Source organism: Peromyscus eremicus, chromosome 8a, assembly GCF_949786415.1.
Source record: "Peromyscus eremicus chromosome 8a, PerEre_H2_v1, whole genome shotgun sequence".
NCBI lineage: Eukaryota > Metazoa > Chordata > Mammalia > Rodentia > Cricetidae > Peromyscus > Peromyscus eremicus.
In genome coordinates this window covers 4,762,861-4,780,455 of record NC_081423.1, presented here as the reverse complement: position 1 = coordinate 4,780,455, position 17,595 = coordinate 4,762,861, and the positions used below count along the sequence as shown (strand labels likewise).

Below are 17,595 nucleotides of genomic sequence, written 5' to 3'. Positions count from 1 at the left end.
CTAATGAGTGTGACAATAAAGAATGGGCATACCAGGCTGGTCTATTACTGAAGGAACTTGACCTTGCCCGGGCCATCCTTAACCTGGCTTGGACTGAACGGATGGTAGTACCTGCAATCTCCTCACTGATGGAAACAACCACCCTCCACCCTCAGTCACACGCAGTCCTAGATCAAAGCGCAGCTGTTTCCCATGGGCCCTCTCCTGTGAGAAGGCTCTCTGGGGACGGGTTGTACTGACACCCACTCCAGCCCTGGAATTACCCAATGCCAAGGATGCACTCATTCTATTCCTGCCAAGCCTAAAAGCAATGCTCTCCATGATGGCTTTATTGCCAGAATGTTCTGTAATTGCTCATCACCACAAAGAGTTCAGTTTCATATGGCCAGAGATTCAATAATGCTTAAAGAAAAACAAACGCAACATCTCTGCCACTAACTAGTCTCAATCAGGACATTATCTGACCCTGCTTGATCCAGCTTTACTGTAAATAGACGTTGGCTTTGTGTGGGGCCATCTTGAAATCAGACCAACTGGTAAGGGCTGTTTACTGTTCTTACTCTGCCAGTCTAATGCGTGAGGCGCATAAAAGCCAGAGGAACTACTAATAAAACAGGCTGGGAAAGTCGTATCATCCAAACTGTGGGGTCTGGGAAGACACAGACAGAGAATCAGTGCTGGGAGCTGACTTCAAGAAGAGTGGCCAGCTAAAGCACAGGACACCTGGTTACATCTAAATTCTGGATACACAATGGCATGTGTCCTGCAGCAGAGTGACTGACTGCCACCACTTTCCAAAGTGCATGTGTATGGAAACCCTCTCATGGTGTGCTGGCTGCTGAAGGGGCCCATTTGGAGACTGAATAGGTCACCTTTCTGTCATGCAAGAAACAAGAAATCAACAGTTTTCTAATCCACCGGACCGTGGCCAGGCTGACTTTCTGATACAGGCCTCCCAAACTGTGACTTTCATTGTTTGGGTGTGATTTTGTTTATTTGTTTTGTTTTGACATAGGGTCTTACTATGTATACTGGCTAGCCTGGAGCTCACAACCCTCCCATTTTAGCCTCCCAAAGGCTGGGAATACAAGCATGTGGCACTGCACCTGAGTAAAATCCACTGTTTATAAAGGACCCAGTCTATGCTACTTTATAACAATAGCCCAGTACAAGACATGCCCCAGTGACTGCTGGGACACTCTGACACTCAGACACTTAAAGTGACACACTGTAACATTCAGGTGTAACAGGGTGTCCTATGCTTTCATTTGCTAAATTCGAGAAGTCCACTCAGAATGCAGACTAAAGGAATGACTGTAGGTCTGAAGTCTAGACTTGTTGCCAATGATTCCCTCTTCTGTTTTTACCTTTAGCAAGGTCTTAGCATACAGCCAGGGTGGGCCTCGGATTCATGATCCTCCTGCATCAGCCTCTGGAGGGCTGGATTACAGGCATATTCATGCCACTGTGTGGGGTCTTCCTTACACATCCTCTTTTAAAGACAACCTCACTATGTAGCTCAGGCTTCCCTCAAACTCAAGACAACCCTCCTGCCTCAGCCTTCAGAGAGCTAGGATTACAAGCATGTGCTAGTGCACCTGGCCCATAAACTGGCACTTCTAAATAAATTATTAGTTTAAAGGTTGAGGTTTATTTACACTATTTAAACTGAGGTGCACAGTAGTTAACAATACAGATGGTATGACAAAACAGGTAGAGTGGCTGGGGTGGCTGGATCTGGGACCCCTTTTCATGGGCACATAAATAAGGCAGGAACAGAGTCCATCAGTGATGACGCCGGAGACAAGGGTGTGAGTGATAGGAGGGTGTGTGGATCGCTTTCCTCCTGTCCCCTCCCGTCCCCTCCTGCCCCCTTCTGTCCTTCCTCAGGATCAAGCCTGGAGCCCACGGTTGCTCATTTCTTCATATACCTCTCCCCCTCCTGGCTACATGTCTTGATCAGACCTGTCTGTGGGTTTTCCAGAACACTGGGGTTTTCCAGAACCTTCTGCTACGGCCCACTGATGATTCACACCCAGGGCACATCTGCCCAGGTCCAGGTGGGTGTTCCTGCTGCCAAAAATTGTTCCCCACAGCCTCTTATCTAGGTTGTCTTCATCCAAAGGGAGAATAAAAGCCCCGCAAGTTCCACTGAGGTACAACCCCTTCCCAAGCCCTAGAAGCCTGTGGGTCTCCAGAATCCCCAGTGGGTGATAGAACCTTTAAAATCCATGGACTGTGATCCCCAAAGGCTGGAAGGTAAGCAGCAGTGTGGGCTGGCCAGTGGCAGGGCTTTCTGCTGAAGAGGAAGCTATCAGGGCCGTTACCCAGAGCAGGAGAGGGTCCTGATGCGGCCTTCCTTCCTAGTGAACCAACTACTTTATCAGAAGGTCTGTCAAAGGTAACAACTACAGTGCCATTCCGCTTGAGATCATCACCAATCTAAGCATGAAAATATCATGTCTATTTGTAATGACATATTAAATGAAGACTCACATATCAATAATCAAAATGGACATCCTGGAGCATAGAGAGAGAAGCTAGTACTACAACACAGTGAGAAAGACGTGAGCTGTCAGGTGCTTCACATGAGCAATGTGTGCCAAGAGTACATACAATAATAAAAACATCATGGCCAAAAGAAAAAAGCCTCCCACGGTCCCAAGAGTTTCTTTCAGCTGGGTGTTGTGGCCAATTCCTGCCATTGAAGCATTGAGGAGGTGGAGGTGGGAGAATCAGGAGTTCAGGGTGATCCTCAGTGAGGCCAACGTGGGCCACTGGGCTACACAAGACACACACACACACACACACACACACACACACACACACACACACACACACACAGGTTCTAGCCCTGAGACCCTCACAGGGTCCAAAGGGAACTCGATCCCCAAGCCCTCTGATCTCCACACATGCACCATGGCATGTGCACACATACACACAAAATAAGATGAATGTAAATGAAAGTTTCCTTTTACAAAGAGTCTACAGTACAAGGGGGAAATACCATCTAAACAGTAAGTCAGTCCTGGCTTCCCTGGCTGAACACTGGGATGTTCTAGAGAGTCTTCAGAACCGGTGTTCAGCTCTGAGGCTCTGACCTTGTGGGTGTGGGACTTCACAGAAACCCGAGTGACTTAGAAGGTGCAGAACCACAGGGGTGAGGAGGCCTCAGCAGGAAGGGGCTGTGTTAACTGCTTCGCTGCAGGTGGGGATGTGGTAGTTAGCCTAGGCTGTTTGTCCCAGCACGGAGTCCCAAGCAGGGTAGAGTGAGTCGTGATTTTCTTTTTCTTTTTTCTTTTTTTTAAAGATTTGTGAATGGGGACCCAGGAGGTCCTGCAAGGGAGCTGGCCCTACCCAGGGCTTGCAGGTTTCTGGAGAAATGTAGACAACTTTGAAAATGAACGCCCAGAGTTGTGCTCTTTCTCCAGTGGCTCAGACTCTGCAGACACCCCCAGCACCTCTGGGAACCCAGGAGGCTTCTAGAGAGGAGAGCCTGGGCAAGTTGGCACATGCTCCTGAGTGCAGAGCCTCAAATTCCAGGTACTTGCTAAACATATGTAACATATGCACACGTACACGCAAAGTGAGCGTCTCAAGCACTACCTCCTCTGAAGCCACCCACCCACCTGTCCCCAGAGCTGTGATATCCCCACATTATGCAGCAGGTAGCAGGGCGCTTCTGCAGTCCCAGCACTCCAGATGATCGCAAGTCTAGGTTCTGCCTGGGCTGTTCTGAAAGCTGGTCACAACAAAAACAAAGAAAAACCTAGGCAGGCATTTATCACCGGGCCTTTGCAGGAACTGTCCCCTCGCCTGAGGGATTCCTTCTCAGATACACACAGGCTCTCTTCGTGCATCTTATTGAAGCTGTGGCTAATATGCCCAGGAGGCTTCTTATGCACCCCTTAAATAAAGCATCAGAATTTTAACAAATGTGAGTCGCTTTCTTTCAGATACAGACGTGGCAAGGTCCACTTGGATTTACAGCCATACTCAGAGCAGAGGTGGATGCCCAGCAGTTCCCACCCCCGGCCCGATTTTACTACATACACGTGTGTGCACACCCACACCCACATGCACGCGCGCACAAGCACATACACTCTCTCACATACACATGCACGCACACACATACTCTCTCCTCTCTCTCTCTCTCTCACACACACACACACACACACACACACACACACACACACACACACACGTGCGGCTGGTTGTCTGGCATCTTGGCCCTGAGGGGCTCTGAGGGGCTTCCCTGGAACGTTCATCTTTCCGTTCCCAAAGCTGGGGAAAGAGCCTCCAGGGCCCAGTTTGGCTCATCCCAGAGGCTGGGCGGGGCCTCTGGGGATTGGGCTCAGGGGGTCACCCCATGGGAGGAGTCTTGGCACACTGGGTCAGGCGGCTGCCAGGCCTTTCTGGCTCTGGCTGGGAGCGGGAATTCAGTTGGGAAAGGGCGGTGTGAGAGAAAGGGCCCTGCTTCACTCCTCCGCATCCCCAAAGGCAGGGTGCCTGCAACTCAAAACAAGGAGCCCAGGAAGGGAGTGTCCTAAGTCTCATCAGAGGGTGGACCACTCCATGTCTCTGAAACTGCGAGGTGTTGCAGTCACACACAGCTTCATAGCCCAGCTGCTGCTCTTACTTGCTGTGTGACCCTGTGGGGTCCCCAGCCTCTCTGAGCCCAATTCAATCTGCACTCAACATCTGCAGAGCCCTTCCAATTGCCAGATCCTTCAGGGTTCCTTTTCTTTATCAGCCTCATTACAACCCACTCAGGTTAGTGGGCTAAATGAGATAATCTGTGGTGTGGTTAATTCTAAGGCTGATGGGTCTGGACTGAGGGTGTTCAGAGAGCTGATAAAAACATCGCAGGATGTGTCTGTGAGTGGGTCCTAGAAGACAGTCCTGGGGATCAGTGGGCCCCATCTCATCCATCAAAACCCAAACTGCATAAAGGTACAGAGAAAGGGAGCGTTCCTCCTCCTCTTGAGCTCCGAGGCCGGTGTCTGCCTGCACCACAGGTCCTTGCTTTGAGACTCAAGTGGGATTTTCATTGGTGACACAAACCCATTTCTTACTTGTAGGGGAATAAAAGAGGGTTTACTCTGAGCTAAATATCAAGTGACCACGGGCCGGGGACCATGAATTCAAGTTACACAGTGGAAGAAGTGTCTTCATAGTCACAGGACAAAATAGTCATGAATGTTATTGTCAAGTTCATCGCTGGGGACACCAGGTTGGCAGGTCCCAGCCCAGAGGGAAGCCTCCCCTTGGGTTTGCAGACGCTGCCTGAGGGCCACTTCAGCGGCTGGCCTGGGAGAAGCTGGAGGTTTGCTAAGCTGGTGCATTCCGAAGGCTTCACCTGATCGTTACAAGGATGTTAGGTCAGACGCCTGCTAAGGGATTAAAGATAGTCCAAGATTATTGGGCTCTGGACCTGAAATTCCAGCTCTCCACAATCACAGAGCTCCAATCAATCCGCCAGGTGTGGCTGTGCTCTGGGAACTCCAGTGCCTGTCACCCTCACCCGGGGTAAGCTAATCACAGTGCTCCTGGGCAGTTCTCTTTTTCTCTCTATTTTCTTTTACACTTTTTTTACAGGGTTTGGGGGCGACATTGATGTGAACCTCAGCACTAATAAACAGGGAGGTCAGAAGACAACTTCTGGGAGTCAGTTCTCGCTTTCCATCATGAGATCTTGGACTTGAACTCAGGCTGTTGGGTTTGTCCAGCAAGTGTTTTGCCCACTGAACCATCTTTCTGGCCTTTCTATTTTGAGACAACAGCTCAATTCTGTAGTGTGGGCTGGCCTCAAGTACTGAGGCCACAAGTATGCACCACCATATCTGGCTGTATTTTCTTTTTAAGTCTTCAAGTCGGCCCCCTCCAGATGGCTCAACTTGGCCTGTGTAGTATAAGGGCTGCCAGACTGCTTGGAGATGGGTGTGGCTGTGTTCTAATAAAACTTTACTTATACAACCAGCTAGGAGCCAGAATTTAGCTCTTGGCCTATTAGTTTGTAACTCTCTTACTACAAACCATCACAAAGGGGGTCATGACCCCCCTATGCCACAAGGCTGCTGCTCCTCAGGCTTCTGAGATTCAGAGAACAGTTTTTCTAGAACAGTGGTTCTCACCTTCCTGATGCTGCGACCCTTTAACACAGTTCCTCATGTTGCAGTGGCCCCTCAATCATGTAATTATTTCTGTTGCTACTTCATAACTATGATTTTGCTACTGCTATGAATCATAATGTAAATATTTTTGGAGCTAGAGGTTTGCCAAAGGGGTCACAACCACAGGTTGGGAACTGCTGCTCTAGAGCCTTGCAACTCAAAGTGTGAGCTAGAGACCATCGAGCTCTGAAAGCTTGCTGGAGAGGGCAGACTGTCTGACCCCAGCCTAGAGCTGCGTCAGGATCTGCACGCTAACAAGGCCCTCAGGTGACTCACCTGCAGGTCCAAGGAAAAGGACAGGGTCTGGTGTGTGGTTTGAGGCCAATCTCTGGTTACATTTGCCAGACAGAGGGACAATTCAGGGACAGGAGGACTCACACCAGCGTGGTAAGGAGAGGCAGGAAGAGTAACAGAATGTCTGAAAGGCACAGACTGCAGAGTGAGGTGGGGCTGGAATCAGAATGATTGCAGCTTGCCTACCTACCAAAATCCAAAGGAACCTTCTAGAAGAGAGGCCTTGGAGCCAATAAACTATACCTATATGGGCACCACTTCTGCTATGTGTGGTCTTGGCAAAACCTGAACTTTTCTCAGCCTCAGTTCCTCCGTCTGCACCTGGGCAACAGTGACAAGGCTAAGGAGTCTTTGTGTTCTCCCTGTCCCCAGCAGGAAGACCCACCAGCACCCTGTAGGGGATCGGCTGTCGGCAAGCTCCCCAGGAGTGGGAAAGGCGGAGTCAAAAGCTGTAATTCCATGGCAGAGTGCTTGCAGAGCATGCACAAAGCCCAGGTTCCATCTTGGCACTGGGGACACTGTCCGGCCCTGTACAGTGTGCAAGGCAGAAATCCTGGCAGCCTTAGATGAAGCAGACCTTGCTGGGTAGAAAAGTGCGCTGCTCTTCCCAGCTGGAATCTAACCTGCGGCACTGGCTTTGAAGGGGTGGATGCGTGTGGTAGAGCTGCCTGCCTCCTAAAGCTCTCTGTCTGCATCTTGTCTTGTGACAGCAGAGCAAGCCTCCAAGGTCAGAACTGAGTTTTAAAGTGGAGAGAGGGGCAGGTCTAGATCCAGCTGGCTTTTGGCCTCCACCAGCTTTGCGCAACCTCACAAATTTATTGTTTTCTAAGTTGCATGAAGCCAGGGGTTTCCAAGGAGATGCCAGGCTTGATCCAAACTGACTCCCCAGCTCCAGAAAGGGTAAAGAAACCTGGAATAATTGGGGGGTGTCAAATAGTGGGACATTTTCAATTTCACCCAAGCCTGGGAGCAAAAAGTGAGAGAGAAGGGTTCAGGAACACTGCCAGGAACTCAGGACATGGATGGTCCTGTACCAGGGTCCTCCAACTTAAGTTCTTAAATGTGGGCATTCAGGGGTAGGGGGGAGGTGACTCAGTGGCACTTGCTGCATAAGCCCAAGGACCTGAGTCCAGATCCTCAGCACCTACGCCTCCTGTAAGCCCATGCTGAGGTGGGCGGAGACAGGAGGCTCTGTGGGACTTGCTGGCTGTCATCTCAGTGTCAAGTCAGTCAGAGACTGTCTCAGGGGAATACAGTGGATGGTGACAGAGCCAGATGCCCTCAGCAGTTGTGACAGGACAAAACGTATCCACACTTTGACAGGCACGGCCAGGAGTAGATTTGGGTTGTAAATGCCTGCTCAAATGGGCATACTGAGAAAGCCCTGACCACAGCAATGCCAGCAAAGCACAAATGTCAGCTGTTAATAGAGTCTCCGGTAGGGGTCCCCAAATCCCTGGGAGACTTTGGAAATGAATTGGGGTGGGGCCCTACAAGAAGGTTTAGCAGGTAAAGGTGCTTGCACCCAAGGCTGAGGACTGATTCCCACAAGTTTTTCTCTGACCTCCTTAGACATGCTATGGTGTGCCCCCTCCAATAAATAAATATAACACCAAAAAGAAATGGGATGAGGGTGCTTTCTACTGCTCTGGAGAAAATTCATGGAAACTCACTATCTCAAGCCTTCAAGAGAATCTCCTTAACATTTTCCTTCTCTCTCATCTCCCTCCCTCCTCTCTCTCTGTCTCATCTATCTATCTATCTATCTATCTATCTATCTATCTATCTATCTATCTCTTTCTATCTCTCCAGGATCTCACATAGCCTAAGATGGTTTCAAACTTATACAAACAGAATGATCTTGAACTTCTGATCCTCCCAAGCGCTGGGATTACAGGTATGAAAGCGCCACCCCATCCCCCCCACACACTTTGCCTAAGTTTTTTGTAGCACTGTGGATCAAACCCAGGCTTCCGTGGACACTGGGCCAGCACTCCACCAACTGAGCCAAATCCCTGGGGTTTGTGGAAGGACTCCAGCAGGCCACACCTGCCCAGCTGTGGTGGTTTGAATGAGAACAGCCTCCATAGGCTCACATTTGAATGTCTGGTTCCCAGACTGTGCCCTACTTAGGAAGGATTAAGTGTAGCCTTGTTGGAGGAGGGTGTGTCACTGAGGGGTGGGCTTTGAGGTTTCAAAAGCCCATGCCAGGCTCAGTTTCTCCTCCCCTCCCCTCCCCTCCCCTCCTCTCCCCTCTCCTCCCCTCCTCTCCCCTCTCCTCCCCTCCTCTCCCCTCCCCTCCCCTCTTTTCTGTCTCTGTCTTTCTGTCTCTCTGTCTCTCTCTCTGCCTCCAACGTGCAGATCAGGATGTATGCTCTCACATGTTCCAGAGCCCGCCTGCCTCTTGCCTGCCGCCATGCTCTCCACCCAATTAAATGCCTTCTTTTGTAAGTTGCCTTCGTTATGGTCTCTCTTCACAGAATAGAAAAGTAACTGAGACACCGACTCAGTGAGACGACTCAGTGAGACTCCTGGAGGTAGAGCTGGCCATCTTTATTCCTCCAACACATCGTTGCCTGTCTGTCATGCCACCTGCCTGCCTGTCACCTGCCTCCAGAATCTTCTCTTGGATTCCTATTCTGCACAGCTAGTAACATTATTCTTTCCTGCTTGTTCCCCACTTCCTCCTCCTCCATTTGGGCATATATATGTGCATGCAGTGTGCGCTTACATGGGAACGCTCATTCACATATGTGTGGGTGTATGGGTGTGTATGGTGGCCTGAAGGTCATGCTAGGTGCCTTCCTCGATTGTCCTCTACTTCATTCATTCATTCATTCGGGTGGGGTCTCCTGCCACATGCTTTCATCACTCTGTGCCAATTGCTACCACACAGATTTGTCTTTCTACCTTTTTATTTATTTTTTAACCTTTGTGTGCATGGGTATTTTGCTTGAATAGATGTCTGTGCACCACATGTATGCAGTGTCTGAAGAGGCCAGAAAAGAGTGTCAAGATTCGTTAAGTCTAGAGTTACAGATGTTTGTGAACCAGCAATGTGGGTGCTGGGACTTGAACCCAAGTTCTCTGGGAGAGCAGCCCATGCTCTGAACCATTAAGCCACCTCTCCAGCCCCTTTCCACAGTGTTTAGAGCTAAGACTCATCTCATATGGAGTGTGGTGTTTAGAGGCCAGGCAGGGCCAGGCCAGCAGCTCTGCTTCCCAGGACTTGGCCAGATTTAGAAAACAGCCGTCAGTAGTTCGGCCCTTCACCCCAGTGCTGGAAGGGATCGGGCTGCTCAAAGCACACAAGCATTTCCCATCCACAGAAATCTTGCTGTCAAACAGAGGCCAGCAGCTAGAGCTGGGCCTCAGCTCCCACTGACTGTCAGCCCTCAGACTCCCCACTTTCCCGCCCAGTTCCCCTGCAAAGAGGTAGTTTTGCTGATGCTAATAGCCATTTAAAAGTCAAAATGCCAAGGACTTCAGCAGAAAAGAAAGCCTTTTAGGGTTTAAACTCACAACCCTCTGTGGTCTGGTTAAACTCTTTCCATGACGAGTAAATTTCTTTCTCCTTTGCTTCCTCCCTCTCTCCCTCCCTCCCTTCCACCTCCCGAGTGTTGGGAGTGCTGGAGTTGTACCACTGTGCCCAGTTTATACAGCACTGGTGACTGAACCCAGAACTTCATACATGCTAGGCAGGCAGTGTACCAATGGAAGCACACCCCCAGGCCTCCGTCAGAAACTAGCAGAGCTGAACATTTTCTCTCTGCTACATAGCCATCGACTCAAGGCTTCAAGGCCCTCCAAACTAATGGCCAATTGATCAGTGGACTCTAAGGCTTGAAATAACAAAGGGGGATGATCTCAGAAGTACACAGAGGAGGCAGGAGACCACAGCAGTAACCCAGGCAGAACAGGGAGGTGACCCCTTCTTCCAGAGTAGGGGTGGAGGACTGTGTGAGCCGGAGCAAGATGGGATTTGGTAACGAGGGCATGCAGGGTGGGAGACAGAGGCAGCCAGGCAGACTCTAAAGTTTGCACCCAAGCCCTTGGAAGTTGAGGCCCCAGGAAACTCCTGGAACCATCTGGAAGTTTTTACTACTACATAGAGATGGGGAAGGCTCTCAGGGGAGCGAGCAAGAGGGTGAACGTCCTGGAGACGGGTTTGGAGCCTGTTAAGTAGAAAGGCCTCTTAGACATCCAAGTGCAGGTGTGGGGTGGTTCAACGGGCAGAGTGTTGGTCCACAAGCATGGGACCTGAGTTTGGACCCCAGCACCCAAGCAAAAAGGTAAGAATGACTATAATCCCAGCACTGGGGAAACAGAGAGGGGAGGACCCCTAGGGCTTGCTAGCTGAATAGGGGAGCTCCAGGTTTGATGGGAGGTCCTGCTTCAAAAGGTAAGGTGGAGAGTGATCCAGGAAGATACCTGATAATGACCTCCAGCTTACACATGCACGTATGTCTGTCCATCTGCACACACACACACACACACACACACACACACACACACATACACACGCACACACATACATGCACACACACAACACACTACACATATGAATGCACACACTATACACACACACACCATACAATACACATACACACAAATGCACACACTATACACACACTGCACACACCACACAGACATACACGTAGAAAAAGACATCAAGTGCAGGTGTAGGCATGCAGCTGGGTGTGGGACTTGGCAAAGCAAGGTCTGGCTGGAGATGATGTGACTCAGCAGCCAGGGCTGTAACAGGCTACGGAAAATAATCTCCTTAGGAAGCAGGGAGAAGGATGTAAATATAGTGCTTATACTAAAATTCTCAAAAAATAAAGGAAAAAGGAAAGACTCATGCAAGCCTATCTGTGACACATGCCCCGGATTCTAGAATTTGGGAATCTGAGGCAGGAAGATCATAGTTTAAGGCCAGCCTGGACTACATAGCAAGTTCTAGGCAGCCTAGGCCGTACAACGTATCTCAAAGAGAAAAGATCATTTCTCTTTTCCCTGGTCATCACATGCTCCCCTCAGTGATGGTCACACCTATCTGTCTGTGTCTCCTCTGTGTCCACTGACTATAGGCAAGCAGCAGCATTGTCTGCTGGGAGGGAGCCAGCAGAGAAACAGCCTGACCTCTGACAGTTGATGGAGGCTGGGGAGCCGGCATGCCTGGCTCACCTTTGTGCCCACCTCCCGATGCCACACCTCTGACCATGGCAAGGGGGGAGTGATGTTTAGATCCAAAGGCTGCAACATGTTCCGGGCAGCAGAACCCAGAGGGGCATTCCGCATGTCTGCACAAATAAGGCTAGGTCTACGTGGCAAGATGGCCTGGCCTGGTCCCTCCAGGAAGAGCGAGAAGGTGAAGGGAGGGGAGAAAACAGTTGCTTTGAGTCCATCCAGGTCAACACATATTGCTCTTGATCTTCCCAGGCAGAGCGAGCAGCGGAGGTGGAGGTGGCAGCCAGCAGTTCAAGAACTCATTCAGAATGCAGATTCCCAGGCCCCCCACTGGCTCAGCTGGAACCACACACAGGGAGTGCACAGTGCGCAAGTCTGTGCCACCTGTTTCCACCTCCCCCACACTTGCGCCTCCATTTTTGCCTTACTGTATACAAATGAGGGTTAGGGATAGCTTAATCTTTCTCCAAATCCATTCATTTTATTTTATATGTCATTATTGTTAGGCTTTTTTGGTTTTGGTCTTTATTATTTTTAATAGCATTTATTTGTGTATGTGTGTTGGGGGGAGGGGATACAAAAGCATGTGCCACAGCCAGCTCCTGTGGATGTCAGAAGGCAGCATCAAAGGTCAGCTCTTCCTTCCACCATGTAGGGCCTGGAGATGGAATTGGGTCAACAGGTTAGACAGCCTTTACTCGCTGGCCATCTCCTTAGCCCAAGTGCTTTGTTTTTGTGGGTTTTGTTGTTTTAAAAAAAGGGTCTCTGTATCCCAAGCTGGGCTTGAACTCACAGCAATCCACTTGCCTCAGCCTCCCATGCACTGGGGTTACAGGGATGAGTCTTCACACCCAACTCAATTAACTTTAGAAAGAAAAGAAAGTCTCTATTTTAAACCGAAACTTTCTATCGCTATCATTGGCATAAATCAAATAGCATTGCTGCTTGTCAAAAGAACATTAACAATGCATAAAATGAGACAAAGGCTGTGTGCCGCTGGAACTCCAGCCGGGTACTGTGGCCTACCTGCACCTTGAGAGGGCTGCTAAAGGATGGAAGGGGCCACGTTCTTACTACTAAGCACACTGATACTAATGGTCCCCTGGCAGAACACATCAGATGTCATCCTGCCTACCAGAATCTGCCTTCCACACCTTCAGAATAAGCACTTTTTGTTTTTCTTGTGAAGACAGAGCCTCATTAGCCCAGGCTAGCCTCCAACTCCCTATGTTACCCAAGGATGACCTTGAATCTTTGATCTTTTTGACTCTACGTCCTGACTGCTGGGATCTTCACACATCGAATAATGGAATAGCGTGCCATCGTGCCTGGTTCCAAACAGGCACTTTCTATACCAGGGTCCCTGCCCCCAGACACCCTCCTCATAGCACAGCTATGGACCTATTTCCCCTTTCCCTGCATTGAGTTCTACCCTAACACATTCGTGTGGATAACTGGATGTTGGAGAGGGAGCTATTTACACGTAGGCTCCCAGGGCCTTGGCCAACAGAGAACTCAGCCCACTGAGGCCAGTACCCTTTCCAGCTCTGGGGCCAGCAACTGCTTTCATCCAGAATGGTCTCTAATCCCTCTCCTAGCAATGGCCCAGAAGATGGCTTAAAACCTCAATGTCCTCCTATAAGGAGCAGACCCCAGGGCAGGTCACAGGTTTGGGGCATCAAGATGGCTTAGCCAGTGCAGACATTGGTGCAGAAAGCCTGGCGTACACACTTAAGCACACATTATATATGTGTATATATACACACACACACACAGAGAGAGAGAGAGAGAAAGAAAGGGAGATGATAAACGAAATAAAAAATACCCAAGCACTCAGGCTCGAAGTCCACACTCTACAAATAGTATAGGGAGGTGAGAGCAATGGATGACAGTCTCTACTGCATCTTGCTTTGTTAAATAATGTTTTATCATAATTTTTGCTTCAGTGACTTCAGGGTAAAATAAAAATCCTAAACTCTGATATCAAATTAAAAAGAAAAGAAGTCCCAAATTCAGTAGCAACCCAAGGACAAGTGATCCTAAGAGGTCAGGAAGGAGGAAGTGCCTCTTGAGATAAGTTCCAGGGTATGGATGGAAGTGCAGCCAATTAGCCAAACTTGGTCCACAGTACCACTGTGTAAATAAAGTTTTATTGGAAAACAGCCATGTTCATTTGTGTATGTGTTATCCATAGTTGCCTTCATACACATCCTCAGGATGCAGTAGCTGTGACAGCAACCGTATGGTCCACAGACCTGAAGCTGTTCGTTATCTGGCTCTACAGGAAAACTGAAGATTCATAGGGAGATGTTCTGAGATTGGGGGTGGGGTTGTGCCAGCTCTGCCTTCTCAGGCATCTAAGCCTCCCCTTCCCCGGTCGTCTCCCATGTCACCCCTTGTGTGGGCAGCCATTCTCTCTCACCAATGCCTCCCCGATGATCTTCCTATGTCTGTTCTTGACCTCTGAAGTCTTCTTCTACCAGAGTGAGTCTGGACCCAACATCTTTCTCTCAATGCTCTCTGCAGGCTCCCCTGCCTCAGAGGAAGCCACAGCCTTACTCAGGTCCTTCTAGGACTTGAGTGTTCTAAGCCTGTTTTCCTCCAATGTCATCCCATGTATCTTCTGAAATTCTTCCTTCTCCCTATCCATCTTTGGCCTGCTTGACTCCCTATCCATTTGTGTGTGTGTGTGTGTGTGTGTGTGTGTGTGTGTGTGTGTGTGTGTGTGTTTCACATCTGTGCAGGCAGGCACAGAAAGGCCAAGGGAGGAAACTGGGTGCCCTGCTCTATCACTCTCCACCTTATTCCCCTGAGACAGTCTCTCACTGAGCCCCGCACTGGGATGACAGCCAGCAAGTCCCACAGATCCTCCTGTCTCTGGCCCCTTGGCACAGGGTTACAGCAGGGAGGAATTTGTATGACTTGGGATGTTCAGGGTAGGCTTTGATGATAAGTGATAGTTGAAGCAAGAGTTAAGGGTCATTTTAAGAGGTTGTCCAAGAGGATACCTGGGGAAGAGTACTCCAGGCAGAGGAGAGAGCATGCAAAGGTCCTGAGGCAGGCAGTGAGCAGATGTGTCTGGGGACACCGGGGACGTGGGAGGGGCTGCAGTAGCCAGGCCGGGAATGAGGCCAGAGAGATGATGAGAGCCAGAGTGTGGCAGGCCTGTGTGCTGTCATCCAGATTTTCCTCAGAGGGACACAGGGAGCCAATTCAGTGTCAGAGCAGTGAAGGGCCTAGATCATTCCCAAGTGAGTACAAAACCCTACACCAACAGCTTCCCTCTTGCAACATCATGTTGAATTCAGCCACATTCTGGAGCCAGAAGTGGATGTTGGGTGTTGTCCCCAATCGCTCTCCACCTTAACTTTTGAGGCAGGGTCTCTCATTGAACCCAGAGCTCAGCCGTCTGGCCACACTGGCTGGCCTCTGCTCTGCCAGTGTTGGGGCTGCAGGCACTCACTGTTGAGTCCTGTCTTTTTACGTGGTGCTGCAGACTGAACTCAGACCTTCACTCATACAGCAAAGCTTTGCTGACTGAGCCACCCCCCCCCCCCCGCCTCTCAGTCTGTTTTGCTGTAAACACCCCTCTCTTCTGCTGCATCCTTGGAGGACCCCCATTTCTGACTCATTCCCTGCTACTTCCTTCATTACAACTTGCAATTATTTTCTAGAAATTCGTTTTGTCTGCACACCTGGGCCAAATGCATTCAGATGTGGGCGTAAATTGCCCCAGTAACCCCCATCAAGCTCTGTCTGCAGCCCACTACACGCTGGCAGAGAGGTACAGAGCAAAAGGGCTGCTTTGCAAACAGAAATTCAGGGCTAGTCCCTCCTGCTTCCCCACACCCTGCAACAAGATTGATACCCCTAAGTCATTCTGTGTAAATTCCATACCCACCACTGCTCCCCAAATTGACATAAGCCACCTGCAGATAGGCAGCATGTTTGGAAACCCACCCCCTGCTTGCTTTATCCCTAAGGTCCAGTGTGGCCTCCAGCAGCCAGGCTGCAGAATGCATTTGTGTTGAGCAGGGGATATCTAGTTCATGCAGGAAGTATACCCCAGAGGTGTGAACTGACATGATGTGGCCCAGTTACAGAGTAAATAGAGGGTGTGTTGTCTTGGAAGAAGAGGAGGTAGTGGGCAAATTGGGCAACCCTCTAACTCAGAAAGCACCCCACCCCTCTACAGGGGGACATCATGCCACAGAAAGCCAAAAGTTGTCTTTTCAAAGATGTGCTGTGGCCAACAGAATGTGCTGGGACCCTCAGGGACAATGCTGTCCTGGTCAAACTCAGCTACACGGTCTTCAGACAGAGAAGGAAGGGTGCCAGGAGCCACAACAGTGTCCCAGGTACGGTGTCAACAGCCAGGCCAAACTCCAGTTTCCATCATCAGGTACCAGGGATGCTACAATCACCTGGGAAGCTCACAGCCCTCTCTTGGATTAGACAGGCTGCAGCCCACAACAGGCATGGACCATTTCAGCACCTTGGATGGACAATGCATCTGGATGCAGCACCTGCTTACCTTAGCCAGCTGTGTCTGCAGCTTGTTCTTCACATCTGTCTCCTCAGAGATACGCGCATTGAAGGCCAGGTTGGTGTTGGTGAATTGCCTCCACATCTGGTCCGACAAGGTCTCGAACAGGTGCTCTGCCTCCTCTCGCAGCCGGATGGAGTTGGCCCGCATGTTCTGAGAGTGTCTGATGTTGTCATTGCTGAACTTGGCCCAAGTTTCAGGAACAGAGACCCTGCAAAAGTCCAAAGGCAAGCTGAAGTCAGGTGGGGAACTGGGGAGCTGCTGACAGGTCTTAGAGACCTCCTCATTCAGGGGATCCTCAACCTTGATGTGAGGTTCCTTGATGTTCCTGTGCATCTGAGGGTAAACCTGACCTTCACTCTTACCCCTCCAGGAGCTCCCACACACAGCCTCAATGACCATAAATGTCCCTGAGGCCAGAGGAACATGTCTATTCCCTGTTGAGGACAGTTGCCCCAATCCATCCCTTGTTTTACAGGGGCTCCAACATTTTCAATAAGGCACTCAAGAGTGGATGGACTGGTGGTCCTTCAAGGAACTTTGCCCTCTCACTTCTACCAAAGACATAACCAGGCCAAGAAGCAGACAGGAGGGCCCAGACTGGCCCAAGTGCCCCCAGCCCAACGACAAGCATGTGGCTATGTTCACTCCATTCACTCAACACATGTAGGGTTTAGTTGGTGGGTTTTTTGTTTTGTTTATTTGTGTTGCTTTCTGGGTTTTATTTTTCAGCACCAGGACAGAGCCAGGAGCATCACACATGCTAGGCAAGCATTCCGCTGCTGAGCCACACCCCTGTCCTAAGCATTATGTTTTCAAAGTCCACCATGGGCCAAGCCTTATTCTAAGCACAAGCAATGGAGCTGTGAGTAAGAGTGACGGCATGCAGGCCCCTGGGTCCAGACGAGGAAAAGGAGGGTAAACTAAGCGGGTACTCACACACTCAGGTGTGTGCCTGCAAGGACTTTAGAAGCAGGTGACGGTGAGGCAGGTCTACATTTCAGTCACTGAATTCAGCAGAGATATGGAAACATCACATGGAAACTTCCAGAAACAAACAATTTATAAGTTTTACTTTATTTATCAACACCTTTTAATTACATTACATTTATTTATTTATTTATTTATTTATTTATTTATTTATTTATTTATTTATTTATTTAGTGTGGGCGTGTGGAGCCAGAACAGTCTGCAGAAACTGATTCTCTCCTTCCACAGTGTGGGTTCCGGAGATCAAACTAGGGTCATCAGGCTTGCTGGCAAGAGTCTCACCCCTGAGCTACCTCAATGGCCTCAATTCATCAGTTTTAATGACTTTCACTATAACATATTGTTGTGATTATTCTATTTTATTAGTGGTTATTGTTAACCTTTGCCTCACAAGCCAATCCT

The 17,595-nt window shown here is 49.7% G+C and overlaps 1 protein-coding gene across 1 annotated transcript in view; it reads right to left on the bottom strand.

Moving 5' to 3' along the window:
- Tekt5 (tektin 5) overlaps positions 1-17,595 on the bottom strand; it is a 43,294-nt gene that overhangs the window by 4,270 nt on the left and 21,429 nt on the right. The window contains exon 5 of the mRNA XM_059270007.1: positions 16,192-16,414. Within this exon, the coding sequence (XP_059125990.1) occupies positions 16,192-16,414 (223 nt within the window). The remainder of the gene's footprint in view (positions 1-16,191; positions 16,415-17,595) is intronic.